Here is an 11,849-nt window from a genome sequence, read left to right on the forward strand (position 1 = left end):
TCTCTTTTCTCTACTTTTATGCTAAGAAGATTGATGAACCTGTTTTTAGTGGATTTTGGTCTAAATTGAGCTTATTTTGGACAGATTGGAGCAGGTCGATGCTGTGGGAATGTGGTAGCATGACCTGATGGTAGAAGAAGAGATGAATGAGACTTGGAGTTGACTGATAAAACATGGGGAAGACCTTTGAAAGACTTCTAAAGTTGAAATAGCTGTAGTTTGATCAGATTAGCTGGAGTTTACAAGACTAATTTAGTTGCTTTCTAAATATTAGTGTGCTAATATGTACTTTTTAGTTTCTTTTGAACTATAGAGGTGTTAAATGTCCATTTTGCCCTCATTCCATCCCTAGTATAAAAAGGGATGTTGGGATGAGTTTTCAACACACCACACCTTCCACCACTTCACTTCTTACTCCATATTCTCTCTTGTTTCTCTCTTCAAGTAGTTTGCATGCTACTTAGAGAACAAATTTCTTAATATTATTAATCTTTTGGTTACATTTCGAGTTTCTTTAATCGCTTTATTTAATCGCTTTCTTTATATTATCGCTCTTATTATTCCGTCATTTATTTATTTATGCTTACTTGCATTTTATTTACGTCATTTATTTATTTACGCTTTCCGCATCTTTATTATTCCGTCATTTATATTCTGTCATTTACTTTCCGCATTTATTTTATGTCTTTATTTATCCCAATTTATATTTCTTGTCATTTACTTTTCGTCATTTACCTTTCATGTAACAACGATGTTTTACTTTTTCATTTCAAGTTTTATAAAACCAATGGCACTTCTTGACGAGTTGATCACTTTGAAAGTGTTAAAGTGTCGTGGACTCTAAGCGGAGCCATTGATTGCACATCAACTTGGATGATATGAGAAGTAGACTTGATAGAGTTGCTAACAAAGAGATTTGTTATCCGTATTTTCTAAGTTGTTAATTCTTGATGGGTTGATCACTCTGAAATGTTAAAGTACAATGGACTCAGATATGAGCCATTCAGAACACGTCAACTTGAATGATATGGGAATCCACTCGAGAGAGTGATTTTTAACAAAGATATTTGTTTATCCATATACTTTGAAGACACCATTTGTCACTTTCACTGGTCTGGATACCTCATAGAGATATGGGTTGAAAGCTATAATATCAGTGCATTGGTGAAGTCCGAGAGGAATACCTTCAAAGTAATTGGTAAAAATAGTTGTTATTGATTGCATGTTGTAGCAATTTGTCAGCATGGTTTCATTCTGTAGCATTTTGACAGCATTGGTCGACTGAAAATAGTATTTAAATCTCACCCGAAAAGTCATACACCCTAGCTTGCTTTTTTATTCTGTTATCTCCTGTTAATTTTTAGTTGTGTTAACTCTGTTCTAATCAAAATCTTTGAATTCGCCTTTTGAAATCATTTCCTTAACTTTACTTTCTTTTAAACTTTTACTATGATCCCTGTGGACGATATCAGGTACTTGTACCACGTTTATTACTTGAAAAACGATATTGGGACTATTTGTATACTTGCTTTTAGTTCTGATTGTTGTTTGTGGCCTTGTTTGCTGAATCACAATTAGTAGGCAATCATGGTCAAATGATGTAGCCGATTGGAATGAACTAAAATGGCTTGATCCCAGGTGAGGGTACGTAGGCAACCATGGTCAAATGGTGTAGCGAGTTGAGTCCTACATATCAAGAGGTGCGTAATTTCTCGTTGGGGATTGTCCAAATTCGAGGTCTATCAAATGTTGTACGAGGTGGAGAATTGTAAGTGTGTCGGACATAAGTTGTCTTGTAATAAGGTGTGGGCATACCTTATTCAAGGAATACTCTTATTATAATGAAGATATGGAACAAAACATGTTTTTTCATAAGGCGTAGGCACACCTTATGCCAAAAGAAGAACATTTTGATCAATTAAAATGCCCAATACTTGGCCCATCGTCAAGTGGCCCATATCTCTCTTGTATATGTAACTCAATTAGAAATTGAGAGTGTGTAAGAAAGATGAGACAAGTGAGAAAAATATATGAACATTGATTTCTTGTAAAGGGGAAAAGAAGGTCGATTCTTAACCTAATACAAAAGGGCTCTCTCTTCTGGTGTGGATGTAGGCAATCTTGCTGAACCACATAAATATCTGTTGCATTGTCTTTACTCTTTGTTTACTTTGATTGCTTGTTATTATCATTACTTGTTTTCGTTTTTAAGTACAATTGTGAAACTGAGTTATTTGGTTTTCGTCTAATCTACTCTTTTTTCCGCTGAGCAACAAAGACCTAGCAGCAAAGGGTGATTTGGGCTCATTTGTCTTCGTGGTTGATGATTCAGAAAGTCCGATTTTGGCATGAGGACATGAGTCTTTATCCTGGAAACTCTATTTCTGATGTTACTTTTTAAGTAACATCTTCGCATAAAAAAACCATGAAAACCATATTGATGGCAATACCATTATCTGTTGGGGTTCTACATCAAAATCAAGATAATGATGACACACAACCTTAACAGCTAATGATTAATCATTTTTTCTTAAGTTACATATCTCTATTGTGTAATTGAGCAACACTTTTAGATCCTTCAATGATCCCATCATCATCATATGAATTATGATTGCTATGGATGATCAAGAATAAAGTTTTTGCTTAAATACAACAAAGAAATTAAAGAAACAAACTTAAACTACAATAAAATCAAGAAAAAGAATGGGAAATCATACCTAAAACTAGTTTGTTCGTATCAATTTCAAGTTGGACGCAGAGATAAAGAAAACGATACAGATATCGAATCAGGAAACTTGGGGAACATTAAATTGGGTTATTACAAAAAAGAAAGAGTAATAAAACAAAACGAGGAGATGTAAGTTGTTGGCGGAGAATATTACGAAGTGAATTCTTTGATACCATGTGAATTCTTTGTTACGAGAAATCAATAGTCAACTTTGCTCTTCGTACCAATCTTAAACCTGTCAATGTGCTCAAATTTTCGATAAAAACAAATTCTATCTTACATAAACTTGAAAATAAGACTGTAGCACAAAATATTGAGTGTATTCTCAAAAAAAATTCAAAACTTCTATTTTGGTACCTGAGATGTAAAATTTTGAACATTTAAGTATCTGGGTAACCGGCTGAAGCATTAACCGGTTACCGTGCTGATGTGGAGAGTGATGTGGTATCCAACTTAATATTATTTGCTGAAGCATTAACCGGGTACCACATTACTCGCCACATCAACTTGGTAACTGGCTAATGCTTCAACAGGTTAACTGGGTACTAGAATGTTTAAAACTTTACATCTTAGGTACTAAAAAGGAAGTTCTGAAAGTACGTTGAATCAAGTTAAAGTACGATATTTTTCATGCAATTTGCCCAACTTGAAAATAAGACTGTAGCACAAAATATTGAGTGTACTTGCAATGTCATATTAGCATCCGCTTGAAAATGACCTTGGATAAAAAGTTATTACTTAAAAGAAGAAATTAAAAGTGTACTTGCATTTTCATATTGACTTCCACTAGAAAATTATTTTGGCTCTACCCTTGATGATGCCTCAAAAGAATGATTGTAGCATTATAGGATTGCATGTTCATGTGAACAAATTATCACAAGGGTCGAGAGTGATCAAGAGCAAATTTAATAAATTTAATCCAAAAAGTTATGAAACAATCTTTGATAACTACTACAAGCTTCACACGGATATATACGAGTTCATAAGGAAAAACATGATAAATTCAATCAAATTACGAGACAACAACCCTTGAAGAAGTTATCAGAGATGGAAGATTTTCATGTCGCTGAAAGCATTGTCGCGATTCTCAATTGATACTATAGCAAGTAGCCCAACAAGTTAACGCGGTTCATTTTCTGGAAACCTCATTTGAGTACTACCTGAATAAGATGCCCATTCGTTTGAGCTATATGGGACCAACGGCACACTGTAAAGATCAGATTGTTCGACTTCTAACATTAAGCTTCTTGATTCTTCATTTGTTTGCTGCTCAACCCAAGGATGAGTTGTAAACTTCCTCAAGCCCTCTAGCTCTATTGCCACATCTTTCATTGTAGGTCTATCATCACCATCTAACTTAACGCATCTCCGTACCAACTCAGCTACTGCTTGTATCTGTTCTAAAGTCCCTTCACGTAGCACTCGTGGTTCAACAATTTCATATAGGCGATTTTCTTTCATCGACTTGACAAAGTATGTTGCTAAATTCTTTTCTTCATTTGTTCTACCTGCACAAAGGGGTTTTTGTCCTGTTATGAGTTCTGCAAGGACCACTCCAAAACTATATACATCACTCTTGTCAGTCAGTTGGCTAGTGTTGAAGTATTGAGGATCCAAGTACCCAAGTGTGCCTTGAACAAGAGTGGTGACTTGATCGTGATCTAATGGAACCAACCTTGAAGCACCAAAATCAGAAATTTTTGTGGTGTAGTTATCATCTAATAATATATTGGTAGACTTCACATCTCTGTGTATGATAGGCATACTAGCTTGTGAATGAAGGTATCCAAGTGCACCTGCAACTTCAGCAGCAATTCTCAATCGATTTTCCCACGATAACCAACTCATTCCACCTGGTCTATGATGAATGTGATAGAACAACGTGTTATTAGGTATGAATTCATAAACTAGTACYGGGACTTCCTCTTCCAAACAACAACCTAAAAGCTTAACAACATTTCGATGTATGACTTGTGTAAGGATCAAGACTTCATTGACGAATTGTTCTGTTTGGKTTCCATCAACTACTTTAGACTTCTTTATTGCAACAACGCGTGCATCATGCAAAATTCCTTTATACACAACACCATAACCACCTCGGCCAATGATTTGATCATTAGAGTAATTATGAGTCGCTTTTCGGAGCTGTTCAGTGCTATAGATAGTCATTGCCTCGTTGGTCCCCGGTGCCTTGAGCTTTTGTTTAAGAAACACCCCCCCGTTTTTCTCAAAGAATTTTTCTCGTAGCTTGTTTAGTTTCCTTTTCCTTATGCCAAAGAAAATCCCAGTTAATCCTAACAATATAGCCAGCAAGCCAATCACGAGTGCTACATGTAAACATAAAAGGAAAGTTCGTCAATGAGTAACATTTACTTGCAAAGAACTCAAAGAAAACGTAGGGTGAGAGAAGAGAGCAAGTTAGACAAAGGATCACTTAAAATGAAGTGACATGAAAGGTAATAAGATAACTAAGGGCCGTTTACCAAATGCTTACGTGGGTAAACGCTTACCAAGTCACATTACTTTACCGGATGAATATGACAAGAACCAAGAATCATACCCGGTAAGACTGAAGGCAAGGACCAAGAGTCTTACCCGGTTAGTGATGACGACGACTCTTACCACGGTTAACACTTACCGGATAAATTATTACATACAAATGTCGTTTTGGTGGACTCAAATATTACCCAATAAGTAAACGATAGTGTTGAAGTGTGTAGGTAAACGGCCCCTATAAACATACACAAAGTTGTAATAGTTATTGTATTAATACTTAAAAGAAGAATTACCTAAAGTGAATAATATAACTGGGAATTTGAAGTCTTTAGAAGCAGGTTGACAGCCCTTTGGTGTTGTTGCATCACCAGTGTATCCTGGTAAACATGTACAGTTGTAACTCCCTTGAGTATTAACGCAATGACCATAGCAGCTGATGTTACTTTTATCGTCGCACTCATTGATGTCTAGCAAATAAAAATGTTCACAAATTAAAATACAGGTTTTGGATACAGGTTTTGGGTAATCAAATATCATAGGATAAGTTCAAGTTTGACAACTATAAGCTAACTTAGGGGCCGTTTACTAAATGCTTATATGGTAAGTACTTACCGGGTAATTTTCCTCACCGAATGAACATGGCAAGGGCCAAGAATCTTACCCGGTAAGAGCGATGATAAGAATGGAGTGTTACCCGATTAGTGAGGGTGACAACTCTTACCCCAGTTAAATTGTTGCATATGATACGTTTTGATGTACTACAATCTTACGGTTAACCCATTTGAAGTCCCGACGAGTGTGTGTGTGTGTATATATAATCTAAGGAGAGTGACCCTAGTCATAAAGAATTGATAACAACAAGTACCAAAACCTATAACTAATGGACTTTAGGACCCCGTTAATCATAATTTCTATTAAAACATAGGGACCAACATCATTATTCAATCTATATCTATTTATATCTATTAATTTGACATTAAAGACCTTTAAAGTGTTAAGATGATAAAACTTAACAGTAAAAAAGAATTGAAAATATGCTAAAATTTCTAAAACGAAATATCTATACTATATTATAAAGCATTTGATAAAAACTCTTAAAATCTATTTTTTATGTATGAAGTACTGTTTATTGATGCATCTTACTTGAAATTTTGCTTGAAGTCTTTTTAATTGGAGAAAAAGTTAGTAGATTATACCTTGACAGCCAGGGGATAGATAGGGATTTCCTTCATAGCCTTCACTACAGATGCAACGGTACCCATGGCTTTCCCTCGTTGAATCAACACACTCACTGTTTGATTGGCAGGCAAAACCATCTATTTTTCTGGCGTCAATGCAACTCAGGTTACCAATACCCCATTCAAGCACTATTGAGACATTAGCTTCAATCTTTTCCTTCAACGAAGTATCGTTCAAATCTGTTATACCACTGAAATTGAATGAGTTCTCCTCACCGACAAACGCATACGTACACGGATTAAAAGACCTTGTATAGCTTATGTTGCCCGGATCCCGCAAGGTATCTAGCCGAGTTGTATAGTAGTTTATGTCATGGGGTATGGATGATTGACAACAACCACTTCCTGTACATCCGTCCGCTACAACATCATCCAGTGTTGAGCAAATGGTCATGCAACCTGTAGACACGTCCCTTGAGTTTGTTCTTGAAGTCAGCCAAGCATAATCTGCACAGCCGATGACCGTGAACTTGTTCACTTCTGGCAAGGTGTACACCGAACCAGTATAATCCGTGGAAATATTGAATGAACTGTCAATAGAGCCATTTTGAGAATAGCATATGGAAGCCACCATATTTGTAGTCCGCAGTGTGGAGTCAGATATCGATGTGACTGAGTTATAATTTCCTTCTAAAAGATAGGCCTTTGGAGGGCGTGAAGAATTGTCACAGTAGATATTGAACCCAGAGCCTATAGAGCAATTTGTGTTGTTGCCGATGCCAAAAGGGTAGGGAACAATAACGTCTCCGCATCGGCTCGAGCAGTTTGGCTTTGCTAAATTGGTAGCGTTGATGAGGGTGTATGTTTCGGAGGTGGGATTTGTATGAGATGATGTAAACAACGAGATCACTAGAACTAGTACCCACAGTAGAACTTTCATGGCTGTGTTTTGTGGCTTAATTACAAGTGAGTAGTATTTGAGGGGCTTCAGTTCTCAAGCTAACCTTATATATGTAGGCCGCAACACATGCTGATCGGTGTGATACTTATCCGAACAAATCAAACACCAAGTACATGAAACAAACAAAACACACATGCATGTAACATTAGTTTATTAATCTGGATATCCAACCCGCTATGTGAGCCGATTAATCCCAAAACAAACATCTGCTTTGCACATAGCCCGGAGTCACCGCATTTGAACCTCTATGGCCACAAAGAGATTTTTATTCCTCATTGGATTTGAATATGAGACATCCTGATATTTTTGATCTTTGGAGGCAAGTTCAAACCAATCAAAGATACCCTTTGTGGTTTTAGAGATTACACTCTTAGTGTATATATAATTGGTTTATTGTCAAGTGTATTATAATGAACTTTTCAACTTTTTACAATTAATGTGTATTTGTTGATTAGTTCAATGATGGAATTTTATTAACATTTTCTGTTATTTGAAATTCAAGAATCTACAATATAAATTAGAATGGTACTCGTATAATATAGCAAGATACATGTTGATTTTTATGTTTCATTTTATTCTGTCTATATCGATATTATAATACAGTTTTATATGGTTTTGAGAAAAACGACATGCTTATAATAAAATATAATTTAATTCAGATTTAATAACGAACCAATTTATTTTTGGTTTAATAATATAATTTTTTTTATAAAGATAATAATTAAGTATTCTATTAGATTTCAATGATTCTCCTAATTATGTTTTAACTTTTTTATATTTCAAATGTAATATTTATCGTATTTAACTATGTTTGTCTATAGTTAGTTACACGAATTCAAACATGAAAATTTAATAAGTTGTAATTGTGCATAATTTAGTTGTAATATTGAATTTTATGTAATATATATCAACAAATAGTACTTGATACATAAAAAATGGTTTTTAAGAATTTTTTGTCAAATGTTTTATATAAAATTAAATCATATTTAATATAATTAATTTTTTAATTTAAACAAAATAAATCATAAAATAATATCTTATGTTATTTAATATCATTATATATATATATATATATACATATATATATACATATATATATATATATATTTGTGTGTGTATAAAGTATTGTTTTTACTTTTTTATAGAAAAAAAAAGGATATACAAAAAGCTAAAATAACCGTTGATTTAACAGAGTTAACGACAACGTTAATTAGAGGGATCATGACCAAAACAAATTAAATACCACAAAAACCAAATCCACAATAAACATACTATAAAGTCCCTAATAAAAAACCATTAAATCACATGTACGAAATCCACAATTCACTCCATAAATAAAAATAACTTGAGCATAAGAATAATATAAAATAGTAATAATACAACATTAATTAAATAATGATTTTTAATAACATTAATTAATAATATAAAAGTAAAAATGATATTAATGTCTAGGGACGAAATAATAATGGAGGGGTCATAAAATTAATGTCTTTGCTACTAGACCTACTCAAGTCACGAAATTTAATGTCTTGTGTAACTTGTAAGCCTATAGGTGTGTTTGAATGACAACCATATATATGCTATCTTTCGTTGTCATTGACGTTGATCAATTAATTGGACATAAAGAAATATTTTCTAAGTGGAATACTTTTCAAACTTGCTTCCTCAAGACAAAATCCTTTCTCTACCATGGATGTTCGGGCTAACTTTTGCGTATTTTGACTAGTTCTAAGGGCGTACAACCAGAAAAATCTACAGTGGCATTGCACAACTCGAACCAGTGATCTAGCATTGAAAAAACTCGAACCAGTGACATCTTTGGGAGAATTCCTTATATTTACTCTTCAAAAGAGTCTTTAAGAAGAAAAAAAGTTCCAACATATATAGAGAAAAATTAGTCCAAATCTAACCGATGTTAGACTATAACATGGGCGCAAATTATCACAGAATGTTGAGAGGGGGCTAGACAATTATAAATTTCGCCGGAGTGTCAAGTCCCGAAAGTGATAGATCTTGATCCGAATATCAATTATAACATCTAATAATGGGAGAGATTTTCCCAAAGAGCTTTTTGTAATTAAGTGTAACATAAAGCTTAAGAAAATGAGTTATTCCAAGAAGCTTGAGGATTTAGAAGCAAAATAACAAGTTTCCCTTGTCAAGGTTTTTCATCATGGGAGGTGGCCAGAAATTGAAAAATGGCTACATTATGGATGCTCACTTGTGCTTAACATTTAGGTGCAAAAACCCTAGGTTCGGATGCGTTCACTTTGGTTTTATTAAAAAATTAGCCCCGGTTTGTATCTCATTACCATTTCGGCATCAATCACTTGTATATAATTATAGTTTTTTATTTTCAAATTTATGAAATCAAATTGGGACATTGATAACTCTTTTAATTGTTAGTGTCCGATATGTCAATGATTATGATTCTTAATAGAGTTATAATTAGAGTTTTGTCTTCGATATGACTATTATTGGCTACTTGAGTTGAACCACTTTTGAATTCGATTCTTCTGGTATTGAACCTTTGTCGGATTTGAACCGTTTTTGGGAGATGATTACCGGAAGGGAATTGCGGGTATTGCCCTACACTCATTTTCCAATGTTCAAGTGGTACGTACAACCATCGAACCCAATTGATTTTCTTATTTATTCTCAATTCTTGACTTGATGATATTATTTTAATTATTTCAGTATGGACAATTCATGTCAATTATTAATGGATCCCTTCATGTTCCGGTTTTCGGATTCATTATAATTATTATCTTTTATTAACTCGATTATATACTTGCGATCTTGTTATTTTAATTACCCGCTCACTGAGCAATTGGTTCAGCCGAGGTTTGTTTTGTCCTCGGCAGGTACATGATCGTAGGTGGATTATCACGGGACTGAGAGCGATGAAATATGACTATTTTGAGGACGATCTTGGATAGTATAGTAGTTTTTGTTTCTGTATTTATTGTAATTGTATCTACGTCGTCTTAACTTTTAGTTTACCACACCTTTTTTTGATAGATATTCATAGTAGCTATGGTTTTTCCCGTATATATTAGCTATTTATCTTGTTATGTTTTTCTCCGTAACATACCATCCTCTAGCCACGCGGGACAAGGGTGTTACAAATCCAGTGCTACAAACCAAACGGGACGTTACTTTTTTGTGTAAGATTTAATGTTACCCAATAAAATAGACCTATATTTTTGTTACCTGTATCCAATGTTACATGTTCTAATTATTCTGTATTTTGTGTAAATAATTATAATTTTCGTGTTATTAGTTTTGCATTTTGCTTTATTATTGTAGTCATACATTATGTTCATTTAAATGACGAATAACGTTCTTATACTTGATTAATTATGGATATGGTCCTTGTGGTTGTCAGTTTCTATGGCCATGGTCCTATAACTAACATCTTTACGTACTTAACAATTTAGTAAAGGGTATTTTGGTCTTTTTCACATTTTTTCTTTAAAAAAAATAAATAGTCATTGTAAATTATTAGTTTTATGTTACAATTATATGCATGTATGTATGTAGGGGTTCATTCAAGAGAGAACTTAGCAATTTATAATAACTGTAAGATCTAATTTCAACTATAAATCATAGGATAAGTTACAAAATTAATAATTTAGGTAATTTTAACTTGAAATCTATATATATATATATATATATATATATATATATATATATTAAAAGAAAAACCAAGGTTGATGACTTGGCTTCTCCTATATGTTAGAAACTTATTTATCTTTTTTTCATTCATCCTCCTTTAATCTTTTTTTTTTAATTTTTTTAAAATTGATTATTCATTTATGTTTGTATTTAACATAATCCTTTCATTTTCTCTAACTCTTCTTCATGAATTGTTCATCATTCAATCTATTTTTCTCCATCTCCATCACTTGATTTGTTTTTCATTTTATAAATTGTTAGTTTTCAACAAATATATTTTCAAGTTTATTTTGAGAAGACTAATTCAGGTATGCGTTCCTTTTTATTTTGTTGGGATTTTAGAATTTTGTTTTTTTACTTTTCTCTTCTATAATTGTACTAAGGGGCTGTTTGACAGTTGCTGAATGATTTAGTGCAAAATAGTTAAGAGGTCAGAATAGTTAAGAGGGTCAGAATGGTTAAGTGCTGAATAAAATAATGTTGTTTGGTAATTGTTTTCTGAATGACAATAAATTACCTTTTTAAAACCATTAGGCCTTGGCCTAGTGGCCACCTCCTTCCGTAAATGTCTTGCCTTGGGCGTGCCCACCCGGGTTCGATTCCAGGGGAGGACATGTTGTCTTTTCCGGTGCTTGCTTATGAGGTATGGCAAGTAGGGTTCACAAAATGTGGACCACGGGGCCATGAGGTCCCCGCCAATAAACCTTTTAAATTACCATTTTAACCCTCATCTAACAAAAACCCATTATTCCATTTTAACCTTCACTTTTTGTTCCTCTTTGCCCTCATCTAACAAAAACCCATTATT

At 33.7% G+C, this 11,849-nt stretch overlaps 1 protein-coding gene across 1 annotated transcript; it reads right to left on the bottom strand.

The window, feature by feature from the left end:
• Positions 1 to 3,676: 3,676 nt before the first annotated feature.
• On the bottom strand, positions 3,677 to 7,342 carry LOC112518710 (wall-associated receptor kinase 5-like). The gene is made up of 3 exons (XM_025126499.1): positions 6,421 to 7,342; positions 5,518 to 5,691; positions 3,677 to 5,055 (listed from the first exon to the last, which is right to left on the bottom strand). Exons 1-3 carry the CDS (start codon positions 7,340 to 7,342, stop codon positions 3,848 to 3,850), a joined length of 2,304 nt encoding a protein of 767 aa, XP_024982267.1. The 3' UTR covers positions 3,677 to 3,847.
• Positions 7,343 to 11,849: the final 4,507 nt, after the last annotated feature.

The sequence above is a fragment of the Cynara cardunculus genome, assembly GCF_001531365.2.
Source record: "Cynara cardunculus var. scolymus isolate 2C chromosome LG 9, CcrdV1, whole genome shotgun sequence".
NCBI classification, from domain to species: domain Eukaryota; kingdom Viridiplantae; phylum Streptophyta; class Magnoliopsida; order Asterales; family Asteraceae; genus Cynara; species Cynara cardunculus.